At 42.0% G+C, this 18,811-nt stretch overlaps 1 protein-coding gene across 1 annotated transcript; it reads right to left on the bottom strand.

Moving 5' to 3' along the window:
• Positions 1-1,047: 1,047 nt before the first annotated feature.
• Positions 1,048-18,141, bottom strand: PPP2CA (protein phosphatase 2 catalytic subunit alpha). Its single transcript, XM_086759082.1, has 7 exons — positions 17,844-18,141; positions 4,991-5,200; positions 4,305-4,478; positions 4,035-4,124; positions 3,413-3,574; positions 2,503-2,621; positions 1,048-1,864 (listed from the first exon to the last, which is right to left on the bottom strand). Exons 1-7 carry the CDS (start codon positions 17,943-17,945, stop codon positions 1,792-1,794), a joined length of 930 nt encoding a protein of 309 aa, XP_086615208.1. The 5' UTR covers positions 17,946-18,141; the 3' UTR covers positions 1,048-1,791.
• Between the last annotated feature and the right edge of the window lie 670 nt (positions 18,142-18,811).

Raw genomic sequence — 18,811 nt, 5'->3', positions numbered from 1 at the left:
AATGTGAACTACTCTCTACAGCAAAGGATTTTTTTTTTAATAGTGATCAAAGCAAAAGCTCCTGATATACTAAAAAAAGACACTTCAGATGCACTTATTTTTAGTATTTTATATTCTTCCTGTAGGAGATCAAACTGCAGAAGACTGAACGCTCTCCAAAAACCAATTGGAACCCCATCTACAGGGCACATCTACAGCACCTTCTTTGCAAGCTACAGAATTCAGTGATCCTCCAGCAGGAAAGCAAGAAAGTCCCCAAACATCTGTCTAGGACTAGGCCTCCAGGTAAGCTGGACATTTGCAAAATTTCTGTACCTTCCCCTAGAAGCAAGCAGCGTCGGAGAAAAAAAAAAAAAAAAGCCCGAACAAAACCAAAACCCCAAACCCTCTGTTGCAGAGTCTACATTGCGCCCAAGGAATCTGAAGTCTCTTAAACGATATGAATATTGAGTCCTCTGTTAAAACAACAGCCAGTACATCTTTTTAAGATATGCCAAATAAGTTTCAAGCACAAGCCTTAAAGAAGGCATAAAATTTGAATTTCTGTTTTGAACAAAAGAACCAAATAGGGATTCAAGTTCTGAAACAAATCAGTAGAACGGAAATATTCCAACAGAAGTTAACGTAAAACACATACCACTGATTTTCAGAATGGAAATTTGGGCAATACACATAGTACTAAATTTCAAGTTATTTCCTTTAATATTTAGAAAACTGGTTTTATTCTTAGTTTTTCAGAAAATGATTTTAAGTATTAGCACCTACATTGTAAGTTATTCAAACTTCGATTTACACTTTAAAAAATGCCACGCTCAATGAGTTTAGTCATCCTATCATTCTTCCAATTTTGAATATTTCAGTGGAACACCAAGAGGGAAAGAGAGCAACACACCAGTAATAAGTGAGCACTGTTCTCAGCTGCATGATGACATATGACCAGGCACCTCCCTGGGACAGAATTCAAAGGTCAGAGTTTTCCAGCACACTCCAATCACCTCAGCTTTAGTTAGTGAGGGTGGAAATTTCTACGCAAGTTTTTAAAACCCATCCAGCTACATATTAGTTTATTAAACCACAGTTGACCTGAGATGCAATCAGGATTTGACATTTTTCCATACTTAGTTCACAAGTTTATTATGAAAAACACTGCAGCTCTGTCCCGCAGTAACATTGTTTTACAGAAAAAAAACAGTTCTGTTCAAAGTAATTCACTATTCTTGGACAATTACAAGGGACAATATGGTAGGGCAAAGAGTGGAAGAGGGAACTGAGTGCAGACAAAAAAAAAAAAAAAATCAATACAATTAAATTAAACAGTATTCCCTGAAAATAAAACAAACAGTTTCAGAACAAATATGAGGCCTTGGTACTTATTTTAAAAATGTTCTTTAAGCTTCAATGATTGTTTGCTGCTACCCTTATCTACAGTCATGCTGAATAAAGCTATAGCTAAATGGAAAGTTAAATGTATTCACGAGGTGTTAAATGTCTACATCTTATTATTTGCAGTCTCTCAGAGAAAGCAAAAGTAACTACAAATAGCGCTATGCCAGAAACTGGTTTCTTGACCAACAATGTTGCTTCAGCATGCAATGAACTGGTTCATTCTAAAGTGGTCACAGTTGTTGACGACAAGAGGCTTTGTATTTGAATATGGCACGTCTTTTGGTCCATGTGAAAACAAGTTTGAATGTTAAATATTTTCTGACACTTTGGAGTTACTGTTGCTCTTCCCATTTTCTTTAGGTCAACATATGGTTCATGGCAATACTGTACAGGTCTAAAATCTCTTTACAGGAAGTAGTCTGGGGTGCGACGAGTAACATGCGGTTCACCTCTACGCGGTGCTGGATCAAACTGCAAGCTGAAAAGCAGAGATATTAATGGAACCACAAGAGTTCTGCTTACATTCAGGTATGTTTTATATGTGAAATACAGTAGCAGTGGCCCTAACACAGGTTAAGTCTTAAGTTTTTTCAACCAATTACATTTTTCTAGAAGTGTTCCACTTCTGCCACTCAAATATATTTAGAAAGTCAATGTCTCCAGTAATTATCGAAGGGGGCAGTTTACACAATGCTTTTGCCTTGGTTACTAGTAAAGTTGCTGCTGAGGTAGTTAATGAGAAACCTCATTACAAAGCTGACATCCTAACAGCTGAAGAATTCAAAGATTCCAGAAGGCTCTTGCCCTAAACTGATAGGAAGGCATTACCTCCGATGTCACAGAGCACTCCTACTCCCCAATCACATAGCTCTACAGCATTTCATTAAACTCCAGTTACACAAAAAAAATGAGGAGTCTCACTTTAATCTGACAGACAAGATGTCAACAACTGTTCCAGATATTGAATGCCAAGACTTTAGCTGCAATTAATCCAACAGTTCCACATTCACTCACCTCTCAAAACCCACACCGTAACACAATAACTAAGTGGCATCCTGCTACAGCAACTATCTTAAAGTCATGGGCAATGCAAACCTCATTTTTAAACATACTTACAAGGAGTATTTTAGAGTATCATCAAGTTCCATAATTGCAGCCTGGTTGCCACAACGGTAACAATAGTTTGGAGCACTGAAGATTGTTACTACATTCCGATCATGGCACCAGTTGTACCCCTGGAGAGGAAGAAAAAAATAAAAAAATTTTTTAAAATAAAATAATTTAAAAAACCCCCACAACTATAACAGCCAGGTTCATTTGTTGTACCCCATATCATCATCTGACTACTAAACTGAATTTTTAATGCACAAAATCCTAGGTGGCATTTGTAGTCTCATTTTAAATAAGATTAAGGCTGTATCTTTGTTGAGGAAAAAAAGGGTAAAAAGGAATTTTGGCCTTCATATGTTGCTTCTTATTAGCAGGCACGAGCAAAACATTAAAAAAAAAAAAAAATCAGCAAGAATTCTCCACTGCATTAACGCTAAAAAGGTAAACCAGCAATTTATTCCAAATCTTCAGCTGTGATCACTAAAACCAGACTCCAGACATACATTTAAAAATCTTAACTGCCAGGGATACCTAGAGACTAAGAACAAAAACACACACCCAACATAAAAAGGAAAAATAAATCTTTTTTCAACACACACATATTTTTGTGTATTTTCTTATCAAGGGACTCAGCATTTGTGTTTAAGAATCTTTTTATCTGCACAGAAACGCAATACCACATCTACTATTAAAGTCTGTTTTGGGACCTTCCTGTAGATTTTCAGAAAGAAAAGGCCAAAATAAAGGTTACTCCACTGTCAAACTGAGAAACTCCTTTAGTAGCACATGAACGCTGTCAAAATTTCTGGATCATAGGTTGTCACAGCAGCACACACACATCTCTGACATGCAGCGTACGGTATTAATGCACCAGCTACGCAATCAAGAGTTTAAATGCACAGGCTATTCTGCTTACCTCCATTACCAACTGATGAGCTCTTGACACCAACGTAAGGCCATTAGCATGGTTAAAGGTTTCTGAAATATCCTGTCCAAATGTATAACCTGCACCCCGAGGAGAAATTCCCCAGCCACCACGATCATCTGGATCTGACCATAACAAGTCACACATTGGACCCTGTAAGAGATTAAGACATTTCAGAAAAACTGAGTGTTAAAAACATACATGCACACCCTGCACATCTAGTTTATTTATTTATTATTACATCTCTTTGAGATGTAAATAAAACCCACAATCAACTACAGTAACTAGTGCAGTTAAGACTGGAAATACTACCAAGACATTAATCTGAATAAAGAATCTTCATATAAACAGTTGAGATTCTAGGCACACTAAAACATTTCTTACTTTAGGCAAGAACGTGCCCCTTAGTTTTCCTTAAAAAAAAAAAAAAAAAATCACAAAACCAAAAAAACAAAACAAAACCAAAACAACCAAAAACCCCCAGCACAGGAAGACAGGTACTTTCACACTGCTAAGTTGTTTTCCAATTTCATTTTCAGCCTGTGTATTCAAATACCCAATATATGCTGAATCACAAATCCCACCACGAGTTTAGAAAATTATTTTTCAGTACCTCATGGGGAACTTCCTGCAAGCGATCAAGTGCTCTGATGTGATCCAGTGTATCTATCGATGGAGAGAGGCCACCATGTAGACAGAAAATCTGGAAGAGTTAGATATATGAGGTTTATCTCATTCACTAACTATATCAGTACAACTATAATTGTTTAGTATAAATTATTAGGAGAAAATCTGCAAAAGATTCCATTAAAGCTGAGATCTGACAGTGTTAATAGCTCCCTTTACAGCTAGTAACATTTAACTTTGTCAAATTTCAACATACCTGGCCATCCACCAAGGCAGTTAGAGGAAGGTAGTCAAAAAGGTCTGTGAAGTATTTCCAAACATTTGCATTTCCATATTTTCTTAAACATTCATCATAGAAACCATATACTTGTGTGATTTGCCTGCTTTCATGGTTCCCTCGAAGAATTGTGATACGTTCACGGTAACGGACCTAAATGTAAGAGTTTATTTTAGAGGCATCCAAATACGCATGTCTCCCCAAAACCAAGAACTTGCCACCCCCATCCTCGTCATACATCAATAAAGCAATCAAAACCAAACTCTTTTAAGATGAAGATTCAATTAGAACTTTTGAGAAAAGAAGAGATAATGCCTTCAAATCTTCAGCTGCCAAATACTTTTGCGATTAATTCCAATTTTTTTCACTGTTACTAGCAGACTTCGCTACACTTGTGCATTAAGCTGATCTAAGCAAATTCTTAAAGATCGTTACTTAGGCAAGTCAAAAATACATACAGCACTCATTTCAGAAAAAGTTATCACGGCTTGCACCTGAACGTTAAAGTTTTTTTTTTTCCAGAAGTATCTTAGAAAACTAAGACAGCCAACGCTTCAGTTTTCATACCTATATATCTGCTATGGTAGAATTCATAACAGATATTAAGTGCAGTCAGGATAGTAATGCTATGTTTCATACAGAATTGTACAGCTAAGAAAAGTTACCTTAAGAGCTACAAGCAATGTGACTGTTTCGACTGAATAATAGCCTCTGTCAACATAGTCCCCCATAAACAAATAGTTTGTGTCTGGTGATTTGCCTCCAATTCTGAAAAGTTCCATGAGGTCGTGAAATTGTCCGTGGACATCTCCACAGACTGTGACTGGACATCGCACTTCTTGTACATTAGATTCTTTTGTCAAAATTTCTTTAGCCTGTAAAACAAAACACAGAAATTGTGAGTTTGTCTATGAACAGTAATTTTATTCAAAGTATACTCTACCACTTCCAGCTTGCTCCTACCTGCCCTCTTCATCAACTCGTGTCCTTTCCTTGACTGAAGCACTTGGGATAAGAGTTTATCTTTACTTACAACAAAATTTAGTTTTATGAAACCCTGTATTAGTAGCAGAATTTTGTTTTGGTGGTTTTTCCCCTCCCCCAAGGAGGGTACTTTAGAACCAATTTCCAGCTTAGGAAAAAAAAAAAAAAAAAAAACCCTCAAACTTCCTGTAAAAATAGTTCCATGAAGCGTAAAACAGTGATCATCGCTGCTGGAACTGAAGTCCATAAGGATGTCAAAAACCTAAATCTAAAATCATGCCAATGTCTTATCTCCAACCCTCCAAAAGCCTGAACTCAGACATGGCCAAAACCAAGACTCTCCTTCAGGGCGGTGAACACAGCCGTATCAGCTAGCGAAAGATCCCAGGGAGTCGTACACGTCCAGTTTGCCACCCAGCTATACATACATCTTGGAACGCAAAGACAAAGTCCTACATAAAGCAGAAGCTAGAATGGAACTAAGAGCCAGCGCTATCAGCAACTGCAGAGCAGGTGGGTTGTCTGCACAAGCTTTCTGACCATGTGTTGTGTTTAAGTACACACAAGTAACACTGAACAGTGTCCTTATAAACCAAAGTAGAGAAACAGATCTTTGTCATCATCATTTTTTCCCCACAAAATTGTGTACATAAAAGCTGCAGACAAAGGAAATTCATATGAAGAAGCACAAGCTAAATACAGCATCAGAAAGGTAATTTTGAAATAATGCAAGAACTCCTTAATTGTACCAAACTGCCAGTTGCTAGTTTATTCTCAGAACAGCCACCAAACACATGCCACAATAATTTTCTAAATCAAGAGGGTATCAGAAATAGAAATAGTAACAAGTTCACAAGTTATCATCTACAAAGATTTCTATACCTTTCAAACACCAATGTTCCTATTGAAAAAGGATCCTTTTTGACCTCATTACCAGAATGACACGAGACTATATAAAAACTATATTCTGTTTTATAACCAAATATGTCTACAAGATTTGCAGAAACAGCACCAAATACCACCTATGCACAAGCCACACTGAATCAAAAATATTCTGAAGCATACAGCAGTATAAGAGAGATGGAAAATCATAGAATGGTTAGGGTTGGAAGGAACCATTAAAGCCCACCCAGTCCAACCCCCCTGCAAGGAGCAGGGACATCTCCAACTGGATCAGGTTGCTCAGAGCCCCGGCCAACCTGGCCTGGGATGTTTCCAGGGATGGGGCATCCACCACCTCTCTGGGCAATCTGGGCCAGTGCTCCACCACCCACAGTGTAAAAAAATTTCTTCCTTATGTCTAATCTGAATCTACCTCCCTCTATTTTAAAACTATTACCCCTCATCCTATCACAACAGGCCCTACTGAAGAGTTTCTCCCCATCTTTCTTAGAAGCCCTCTTTATGTACTGGAAGATGGCTATAGGGTCTCCCTGGAGCCTTCTCTTCTCCAGGCTGAACATTCATTTTCAGGTCACTTAACTTTCTCAAACCTAACCTGACAACTAAAGCAGCCTACTCATCTTTGGGGGGTTGCTGCTAAGCAAAGGTATTTTGAGACACTAGAAAAAAATTCACCATCATTTGAAGAGCATTAGATTTTCAAATGTTTATTTCCTAACCTCTGAAGTTACAATCTAAACAGTGTATTAAATACAGTACTGACATGAGCCAAGCTATTAAGAAACATGCTGCTGTGTCTGAGTTTCCACCCTATTCGCGAGGTCATGAGCTGGACAGTGACTGACACGCCCTGCACCCAAAAGCGGTCTCGCTGCTCCTGCACATTGTCCAGGCTCACCACCACGGTCACCACTTCAAACAAGAAAAGTGCCAGCCACACAGAGTTTAACGATGGAGATTCATGAAATTCAACATTTCGTTCAACACTGGAAAGAACTGCAAAAATGCAATAATGGTTGACCACACTGCATAGCACAGAGCTTTAGATATTGCAGCATGAGCAAGAGAGTGAAATCACTCTGCAGACATATTTACATCAAAAGTCAATCTCACATGACAGTTTCCACTCATGCCGTGCCTAGTACTAAAGATAGGTCATTGCTGGCTTGTGGTAGATGCTAAAAGTGTAGATTTATTTTAAGATAGCCTGACTTAAGTTCATTTTAATGCAGTGACACTCACCGGATGTTTTGAAAGTGTTTTAACAGCCTCAGCCTCTTCTAATATGCCATTACATTCAGAAACATTAGCCATCTTAATCCTCCTTTTGACAGAGGATGTTGCAGACACACTTACAGCACTTCAGTATGGAAAACCCTACTCTTTAATTAGAATGCTTTCTACTGCCATATATCCTTAACGCACTGGAAGCATTGCACAAAGAATACAGCATTCATTTTTCATCAAAGGTATGCAACGTTTATGCTGACTGAGATTAAAATGGTATAGTTCTCAGCAACAGAGCTGTTGCTTCCTCAGTTTCTGAAATACTAAATCACTCAGATATGCATATGACCAAACACACAGGTAAGTCAGACAGCTACTCTGATGAAAAAAGACTCTTCCAGGTCAACTTGTAAAACTGTAATCTCTATTTAAATCCTGCAGTGAAGGTATGCTGGTGCAGGGATTTCAGTATTTCCACATTCTGAAACAAGTTTCATCAAATACTGCCTCCTGAACTGCTTAGCCCATTTACAGTCTTATCATGTCCCACAGCATTAACAGCGGCACATACTGAAGAGCTTAAGCAGTATACTTGCCTCTACAAAAGAGCTTCAGCACAGCTGAAAATTGACAAAAATAACACCCTGAAAAACAGGCCACCAACAAGTCGTCCATCACCCGTACTCTGAATTTCCACATTAAATTAATTCCTATTAAAAAGTAAACAAAAAATTGTTTTAATATACCATAACATAAAAAATAGACAAGTTGGTAAGACAAGAGTACATGCAATATTACAAATTCACAAGTCAAGTTTCACAAAGGTAAGGTATCACTAATACTACTGAAGTATCTGTGACCCTGACTCTGTACTGGACCACACAGCACCCTGTGCAACCTCATCTGGTTCCACTCCGTCTTTATTGATCTCTTCCCCAAGATCCTTGATGATGCTACTTGCTCTCCCTCCCTGTCCATCTCCCCCTCCAACACACTGGGTTTCCCACCAGATCCCCGGCGCTTCCTCACAGAGAGGGAGCAGCAGAGCACTTCAGGAGCCTTCAATACAAGATGGAGTACTCCTTGATCGAAGCACCTGATGAGGGAGAACCAGGGAAGAGACACACACACACACACCCCTGATTCCCTGTACTTCAAAAACCCGGTGACTGATTGCCAAGAACGATAATAGTGTGATACTTCATAGTATTTTGACACCAACATTTTGAAATATCCAGGTTTCATTATTTCATCCGTGTTTATCCTATCACTAGGATAAACAGTTGTGCAACTCTGAAACAGATTTTTCTTGAGTACTTATTAGTGCTTTTATTTCTCAGTCTTTTTTCAGTTCTTAAGAATTCTTAATATTAAGACAGTGCTGAACTTCTGTATGTCTTCAGTCCTCATAAGTACACCAACACTGCAGAGAGTTTAACTTGATAGTATTCTACAATTTAGAAAAGATTAATAAATTTAAGCAAAACACTACAATCACAAGACCCTACCTCCAAATCAGCTTAGCTATTTTTTTCAGCACTACACACACTGATTTCAAAACCAAGTGCTAATGGATACAGATTAAGACTGAAAAGAACCCATTATTTCAAATTGATATATGCTAATCTTACAGCTAAGCACCGATGAAGTGTAACACAGAAAAAACACATAGCTGTAAGACACAATTGCACAAGACGACCGCAAGAGGAACCAAGTAAAATGCTGTCATAAACAACAATTGCCAAGGTGGAAAGTCACGTCTTTTACCAACAGCAATCTCAAAGTTCAAACAATAAGCACATATCAAATACGCTTCACCTTAGTCATAGTGACTGGAATTTGTTCCTGCTTGATACCTGAAATACTGGCTTACTCAGCCTTTTCTCTGTAAAGAGGCAACTTGTACAATCCCAAAACACCCAAAAGACAACGAGAATAAAACCAGTCGTGGTTTAAACACATAAGAAAACAACAGACTTTCACTTTACTGTAAAGCAAGTAGCACTGCATAAAAATACAACCTAGTATTTAAGAATTAAAATATCCTTGGACTGCTGCACATCTTCCACATCTAAATGGCCAGACAAACAGTAAAGCACTGTTCTGTTGCCTCTGTTTACAGAGCACATCTTTTACGCAAAACACTGTTCTTAAAATACAAAGATTAGCTTCATTGTTTCAAGACCATGCACGACCCAAGTCTAACCTCTGCATTTTATAGTGAATAGTCAGGAATAAGATTTAAAAAACCTGCATGACCATTAAAGCCACTGCCATATTATTTTCAGATCTTCACAATTTTATTTAATGAGATGCAGGAGTATCTCCTATTTCCTTTGTTCTCTGCCTATATTTTTATCCTATATGCCACAGATTAAGGCTCAGAGTCAAGTGCCACAATGGCTATAATCCAGCCACTCTTTCTCAATTCAGTCTACACAGAGGACAAGCGAGTTTCCCTCATGAGCGGAGTATATCATCAACCTTGCCTCACAGAATTCAAGCGGTCCATTTCTAAAAAATCATCCAAATTCATCTGTACCCAAATTCCTTTCCGTTTCCAGAAAATACCAGATATTTCTCAAATTATTCCTACCTCTTCACAGATCCTCAACCTGCAGCTCAAACCAAATATCTATGAAGAACTGTGGGGTACATTAGAAAAAAAAGAATGCAATAAACATTAATGCAACTTTGTAGAACTGTACAACAATGCTTGAAACTGCTGCATAGCAACGTATCAGTGCTATACAGCACTTATCAAAAGATTGTCACTAACTCAGTAAAGGAAACATAACCATTATTTTAGGCAACGTAGCTCCAAAGTCATGGTTGCAGTCGGCAATGTGTCATTCTTGGCAGACCAGAATTCACATCTGCAACCCACCACACTGTCTAGCAAAGTGTGCATTGAGATCCATCCACTGTAACCAAGAGGGGGGGGGGGGGGGGAAGGTATTTGTAGTTACCATAAAGATATTTCTATGAGATCGAAGACTTCAACCACACCCATAATTTCCTGTCGTCAAGAAGCACAGGATGTGACTAAAGGCACAATGATCAGCTAATTGGGATGAATACTGGTTTTAGCTGGCCAGACATCGTGGCCTGGAAGAGATTCCAGTTCCAAGCAAAGTCATCCATTACAGTCAGCAACTTCTCTGCAGAGTGAATGCACTTGTTTCCTTCAATGTAAGGGTTTGCCCCCATCCCTTACTTGCAGAGAAAAGAGAACATGTTCAGACAAAAGACAGGCTTACCATTTTTAGAGCAAAAGGTATTTTCATTCACTGTCTGACATTTTAAACAAAACTAGAGAAATGAAGCCTCCAATATCACCCTTCTTGTAGAAGGTATGACAGCAGTCAGATTACATATGACACAAATGGGAAACTGATTTATGCTGAACTTTGCAGTCCACTAAGGAGTTCAATGTGAGTGTGTAAGTAGGAATAAAATTAAAATACAAAGCTCCCCACTGACATTTAACTATTTAGTACTCCAAAGTAAGTAAAACCAGCATTTCCATCCACACAGGATAAGCCACAACAGCAAACTACTCTTTTCTCAGGAATGAAACAGCAGAAAATCAATCTGCTTTCTCCTTGGTTTTGTGACTAGCACTTATACCTCTGTTTCTAACGTCTTTCACTACCAGTAATATTCAAGGTTTAGAACTCAGCCAAGGAGAACAAGGCACGCCTGGTCAAAGAGTCACAGTGCAGCTTCAGAGAACACGGGTGGCACGGTGTGGTCACTACACATTTGTAGCCCTTAATTTTCTTAGGCTAGGGCAAATAGAACTAACAAATGAACGCAAATGTTTTACTTTAATTCAAAGTGCACAAAATGAAAGTTTAGTAGCTTATGTATCAATTAGTATTTGCCAGTGAACCAAGAGCAGACAATTAACTAACAAAAAAAAAAAAGCATAAAACCCAACCAGCTTCGTATTTCACAACACACAGTAAAGTACCCTTCTTCACCGCTCCACAACTCAGCAACCGCTTCCTTACTGTTCAGCAATTTCTATTTGGTTAGAAGAGAGACTAGTTAAAACACAACATGTTAGCCAATCAAAAGATCAATCCTAATGCCAGTACTGCCTGCAAGAGTAAGTGAGACAACCACCTTCCTTTTTCTCATGTAAACTCCAGAAGCTCTACAGGAAAGCATGCAGGCAGTAAACTTTGGCCAAATAACCCATTATTCCCCTTGTATTACAAAGCAATGACCGACACCATTCACAGCCTTGGTAGTCCCCTCAAGTTCAATCTGGAAAAACCATTAGCAGACTTACACACTCAGCATCACTGAAGAGTATGTTCTTTCCTTCAGAGGCAGATTTGGGAGAAGGAAAGGGGAACTGCTGTTAAAGCATCAGTAGTTGACAAAACCAAATGGAAAACGAGGATAGGAAGGGGCTTCTCTGAAATAACTCAATGGCATTGTTTTGCTTCATACAAAAGATCTTGGTGTCTTTAACTTTGAATTAAAAGAAAAAGTCTAGAAATCTCTATTAAAAAAAATATAGGAGGCCAAATAGCTGGGGAAATCCAGATGCCTTCCTCTCTACATGGAAGTTCAAAGAAACACAGCAACAGTAGTAATGTATGAAGCCGACCACTTACACAGAGATGGTTTTCAGTCCCATCTGTAGGAGCAAGCTGAATTCATTTCATATCATATCATTCAAGTTGTTAAAAAAATAAATAGGCCAAAGCTATTCCCAAACTAGTTGTGTCTGATGTCTGCAAGTACAGCTTCACGTAATAAACTCAAGAAGTTCTTCTTTTCAAGTAACTTCTGCTCAAGTAACTTCCAACCACAGCTAGGCACGGTCACGTTAAAGGCATGGTCAGGATACCAACTGGAGGATGGTGTAGGCACGTGTCAGAACTCAAGAAATGGACTTCAAAGCCAACAAGCAAGCACGTAACAACCGAGGGCAACAACTGTGTTACTGAATATATGTGTAGCGTTTAAATAGGCGTAGAGTTTAAGGGTCCCTAAGCAAAAAAAAAAAAAAAAAAAAAAAAAGCCATCCAATCACTGTTGCTTTGATTCCCTTTGCACAGCTTTTTGTACAAGGCCTCCCTAACTCATGCCAGACACGGCCAGGCAGGTTAGGTTATTACACTCTTTAAGGCAACCGGGATGACTAACTGAAAATGGCTAGGGAGAAATCACAGAGCAGCACTGTCATCAGATAGGAGGAGGCAACAGTCTCTCCACAGGTTGATTCGGAAGAGAACATCAATCTACAGCCTCATCCATGTCCTGAGCCTGAAATTGGTAGAACTCAAGTAGGAACTTGCTCTGACTTATGAGTGCTTACTTCTGTTATCTTAAGCTATAGCCAACTTCTAAAACAACACAAAAATATCTTTCACTCCTATTTGATCACAACTAATGTTGGAATTGAAAACAAACAAGCAACAAAAAAAAAAAAGCCCACACCAGCACAAGTTGATTTTACAGTATTTCCTAGAATTGAAACAAATTAGAAAGAAGAAGGCTGCTGATGCTACAAGAATTAGAGCACAAAAGACTTAATTCTCATCCCTGCATCAAAGTGTTGTAAGTATAATCAGGACTAGGTGAGAAGGCTGGCAAGGTTGACACTTCAAATGCCTTTTGTGAAAAGAAACAATTTCCATTTTATATTACCAACCATCGCAATCCCTCCCTCCTCCCAGAACACTGGAAGCAAAAGGATCCTTTTTGTGGAAGTGCTCCAGAATAATGTAAAACACAGTTATTAAAATGTCACAAAAAGCTTTTCACAATACACCTGTAACTCTTCAGAGACGGAAGGTGTAGCTGTATGTACCTATCAATGGCTTGATCCCCAGGTATGCTCAACAAAGCAGTCGTAAACCACCTCTTGGTCTCCCACAGCCCCTGGAACAGCTGAAGAGGGCCCTCCCGCCACTGGCAGCAGTTTAAAGGTTTCCTTGTTAGTGAATCCAGAAGCCAATGTAGTAGCAAGAAGGAATCAAAATGCTGTGCCTTCCAGACCCACATTCTTCTTCTGCCAGGGGTAGGAGCGGAGGGACACTGAACTTCTCCAATTTACAGCCCACCGTGCAGAAACTCTCACTAGCTGGGAACTCCTTTGGGGCAGGTTTTTCAGTTGATGTACAGTAAGTTCAGACAGGAACATTCATTTTTACAACCATCTTAGTTTGAAGAATAGTTATATGGGATGGTTATGAACAAAGGGCAGACATCTCAGGGCAGTAAGAGCTTAAAACACAGAAGTGAGACTCACAGAACTTCCTAGTCCTATCCATCAGCAGAACGGAACTTTGATTGCATGGGGGTTTTTGACCCAAAAGAAAGCTTCATCAGTAACATACTGCCCCCCTAAAACCAAGACACTTATAAGCTGAATGAGTTCAAGCAGCTGCAGTGGGTACTTGCCATTTTTGGTTAGTTCTCATCTGCAATTAGTTTCAGAAAATCTAACTTGGAACATCTGGTGTTAAATAAAGGTGGAAGTTCTGCAACAGGGAAAAATAAAATATAAAAATACACCATTAACGAGGTACGTACCAGAGAACAGTATGGCCCAGAAACATATTTATACTATGAAAATTAGCACTGGTGACAAATCAAAAAGCAAATGTAACCAAGATCATTGTTGCTGATCAAAAGCTGCAGGAGACAAGGCTCAAATTAAGGTTTCTTGAATGCCTTTACAAGTATCAGCCCTTCACTTAGTTTAAAAAAATTCTGGATAGCAACACGGTCTATTCAGACATATTTTACTAGTAATTCAAGTACACGCGAAGAGAAACTTCAACACTCTCACAGTGTTTATGACCAAATTGTCTTTCTAAAAACTGGATGCCATGGTCAAATCCACCTTGTTACAGACCAGTATTTCCAGAGAGACTCCAACACCTCTCCCTCCACCTGCACTACGTACCTTCTGAAATAAGCAATGGAGACTCCATCCTCAAATCCAACTCATTCCTTTGTGCATTTTTAGACTGTCATCCCACCTTCCTGAGCAATGTACCACACCCCATCTCCTGTGATAAAGAGCATTTATAGACAACAGCAAGGAGACAAGACTACTTCCCTCTACCCTCACAAAGTATGGAAAAGAACAGTACTCCAAAACAGCATCCTTTCATTCAAAACGACGGGTGGAAAAACCCTCACCTGGCAATAAAGGACTTCCTTTCTCCTCTGTTCACAGACAAGAGTCAATAAATAATTCAGTGTTAACAGGACAAACACTGCTGATACGTAACAGTGACTGTACGGCGTGCATTTTGACCATTTCTTCAAAACTTACCAAATCCTTAAGCAGAGCACACACAATTGGTCACACATCGATATTGCATAAAATACATAGCAAATATTAAGCCTAGAATAACTTACTGCCACTCAGAGGTTTGTATTTTTCCAAATCATCTGTGAAAGTATTATGGATTATTCACGGTTACAATTTATTCCTAGACTTAGAAGACATTTCTGCCCAGTTACCACCATCACTCGGGTAACCAGGCACAATGTAAGATGCACTAAAAGTAACTGGGACACACAAATGGTCACACTCAGTTATCATGTTTGTAAATAGCTGTTATGGTCTTTAAATATCAATACTGAAATACAAGAGAGCCCTTAGGCTTAGTCTTACTAGACAGGCACCAGTCTGCACACATGAAGTCCCAGTAGATCAAGAAATACCAGTCAGGAAGATTATACAATCAAGTAGTGTTACGAGAGAAAAGCCCTCACAAAGATTTTTTTTTTATTCATTTGTTTATTTTAACTATCTCCAGCTACAATCCAATGTGGTGAAGAATGACAGTTTACACCTAGTAGGGCCTTTACCTGTCCTTTGGAAGAGTAGCTAAATTTGACACTGTCCCTAACATATTAAGCTATTTATGAAAAAAAAACATAACCTTTGGGTGTGATTACATCCATGAAACTACTTAAGACAATCAAAACACAAAGCGCAAGTCAGCAAAGTTTCTGAGTCAGTGCTGGAAGCATGGAAACACAATAAAGAAAACACTGCCCCTCAGCAGGAGGGCACAGAATTCAACTAACACGACTTCCCACTTGAGGGGGCAGAGATGAATTGATGGAAAACTCAAACTTCAAGGGCCTACTTCCAACTCCTTGCATCAGCAACCATGTAGAAACTCAACTACTCTTAGCAGGAAGTCACAGTAAATGCACCTGTAGTTATCAGCAACAAATCGTCTTTCCTTAACATGAACAGCCGTGTGGCTGTACTCTGCAAAGTGCTGACCAGAAACCAGTCAGAGACAGCGAATTTCAGCTCAAGCACAGTATCACGCCGCCCAGAGAAATACTACCTTTGTTCTGGAGCTGGCTCATTATCAACCCAACTTGAGGCAAAGAGATTACTGATAAACGGTATTTTTCAGGCAGACTTCACTCACGCATTCTTGTGGTCTCTTGTCTCAAAACACAGCAGGTAGACCCGCATCCTTCTGTAACCTCTCCTTTTATCTACCATTATTTTGGTGATGAGTATTATGCATTTATAAAGAAATACAGCTCATTTCCATTCTTCACTGGGAAAAAATGAAAACGTCATCTTGTGCAACAGTGATGACTGGAACTACAGTATCCTCTGTGAGGAATTTCTAATGGTATGCCTACACCTCACCTATCAAAAACATCCAGTAAATTGAAAGTTTTTTGTGTATTCCTCATGTTCCTGCACACTACCATACAACCTTACAAAACACACTCGCTCATGCGGTATTCAGGACTCTGTAGCAGCATCAGTTTATAAATGAGTGCAAGTGGAATACTAGCCTCTCCAACAAAGCACTACAAGGAAGAGGCTGGACCACTGTCATTAGAGATGCACGTGAACAGCAATCAGGCAGTGACGCTGCTGCTTGCTTGTAACAGTTTAAAATATGCAAACGGTGTATTTTATTTAATATCAAATGGTAACAATTTTAAGTCGCTGGAATACTAGTCAACTAAAAATCTGTACTCCAGCAAGAACTCGTCTGGCCAAAACCACTGCAAGTTCTTTAATAAGGTCACAGACAGTCCTCTGGAAACAATTTGCTTCCAAAACAACACGCTGCAGTACTTGAAGGTATGATGCCAAATTTAAAATACTCTAATTACTTCTTGTGGCAGGTACACAGGCTTCTTTAGAATCCAGCACATCAGTAACTCTCCATATTCCTTAATTTCTAGTTCCCAGTCAATAAATATTACTTCCTTCAGTTTAGAAATGCAGGAATACATACAACCTTCAGTAACTGAAAAAAAAATGCTCAGCTATTAAGTTACAACCAGAATTAGAATCCAATTGGAAAATGTAGCTGGGTGCTACTGGAACAATTTTTCCTTTCAGTTTCCAAAAGGCAATCTATCCTGGGCTGATTTTAAGACCTGTCTAAACTATAAGTGCCTCAATCAACACAGGACTCGAACATTTAAGTCTCAACATCTGCAATCTGTCACCATAAAAATAAATAGCTATATAGGATCTCAACTGTCTCTTCTGTAAATTTCATGAAACACAGAATGTTATCCAGAGAAACCGAAGTCTCAAAGCTAATCTACCCTTCAATTAGTTATAAATACATCTGTGCTTATTTATATCAAGAAAAAAAAAAATATCAAAGCTGTTACGCTCAAGCAGCAGCTCTTTACCCTGTGCAATTTTAAACTGATCACCATAAGCTTTTATTGTCATTGTAACAACTTACACTTTTGGGGCCGCTTTAAGATTTTAACCGTATCGCGACAGTATGTCGCGTCGATTCACCCGGCACCCTTCGCACACGGCGGCCGCCCAGACCGGCGGCCGCGACCCGGCCGCAGGCACCGCTCCCTCTCGCCCACTCGAGGCCGTCTGGGGGCGGTCGTGCCAAGCGCGGCCCGAGGAAGAGAAAGGGCAGCGGGGAAGGGCTGGAGAAGGGCCGGGGCCGGTGCAGCGCCGGCCCTCCGTCCCCCGGGATGGCGGCCGCGCTCGGGGGTCTCTCCCGAGAATCCCGGCAGCGGCGCCATTTTAGGAGGCGATGAAAAGGCGGGAGGCGGAGCCAGGCTCCCAGTGCAGCGAGAGGGGGCGCGGATCCGCCCGCGGAGGGGCTGCGGCTCGCCCGGCTCCCCGGCCCGCTAGCCCCCCACCAGCGCGGCGAGCGCCAGGCCGCCCCGCGGAGCCGCCCGAGGCCCCGGCCCGTTCGCCCTGACGCCCATTCCCGCGTCCCGCCCGCAGATCCCCCCCTTCCTCCCCCGCCTACCCGGCGGAGAGGCGCCTCCCCCGCCTAGCAGCACCTCTCCCCGGCCGCTCGCCTTCCCGCTCCCCCACCGGGCGCCGCCTCCCCGCAGCCCCTCACCCGCCGGCGGAGAGAAGCCCCGAGCCCGCTCACCGCCCCTCACCTTCTCGCAGAGGCTCTTCACCTGCCCCTCGGAGAGCTGCTTGCACTCGTTGAGCTGCTCCACCCACTGGTCGAGCTCCTTGGTGAAGACCTTCTCCTCCATCCCGCTCTCCCCCTCCTCACCGGCTGCCGCACCACCCTGGAGGCCCCTGCGATCCCCGCTCCCAACAGCGGCGGCGGCTGCGACGCGGCAGGGCAGGCGGTGGGTGCGGAAACGGCCCGGAGCGCTGCGAGTCGGGCGGCCGGCGCGGCGCTCTCGGCTGCTGCAGCTCTGCCGCCCGCTCCCTCGGACCAGACCGTGTAATGGCCGCCGCTCCTGACGTCACCACCTCGGCTTCCACTACGGGGAGAGAGGGAGGGGGAGGAAGATGCCATGGGAGGCAAAGGCGCATGCGCAGCCTCTGGGCGGGACCGCGCGTGCGCGCTGGCCTAAGCCGGGGAGGACCAGCCCGACCGGCAGAACGGCGGCGGGACGGAGCGGAGGCGTTGTCTGCGCTTGCGCAGCCCCGCGCGGCACAAAGCGGCGGGGGTGGATGAGGCGGCGGCGCTTGCGCTGTGAGGATGCGGGTCTGCGAGCGCATGCGTGGAAGGGGACTGCCGGGACGGGTCTTTCCCGCCCGCCCGCCCGGCGGGTGAGCCGTCGCGTCCCGTCCCGGTCCCGCCTGTCCGCCCGGCCGGTGGTGCGTGAGACCAGCGGTGCTGCCGGGGGCTCTGCGGGGCTCTGTGAGGGCGAGCGGCGCAGCCCCGCCCGCCCGCCCGCCCGCCCGCCCGCAGCCCTGAGGTGGGAGCGAAGGGCGCTGCGGTGAGGGGGCCGCTGTCGGCGGCCTGGCACGGCGGTGCCTGACCCCGCTGCCCGGGAGAGCCCTGAGCGCAGCGAGGCGGCCCGGCCCCGGTGTGCCCCTCAGGGGGCACAGGCCGGGCAGAGTACCCGGCCTGCCGGATGTCAGCTGCGAGGGCGATGTTTGTAAT

The sequence above is a fragment of the Chlamydotis macqueenii genome, chromosome 14 (assembly GCF_036417535.1).
Source record: "Chlamydotis macqueenii isolate bChlMac1 chromosome 14, bChlMac1.mat, whole genome shotgun sequence".
Lineage (NCBI taxonomy): Eukaryota > Metazoa > Chordata > Aves > Otidiformes > Otididae > Chlamydotis > Chlamydotis macqueenii.
Note: the sequence above shows the minus strand (reverse complement) of the source record. Positions and strands in the feature narration are given on the sequence as shown.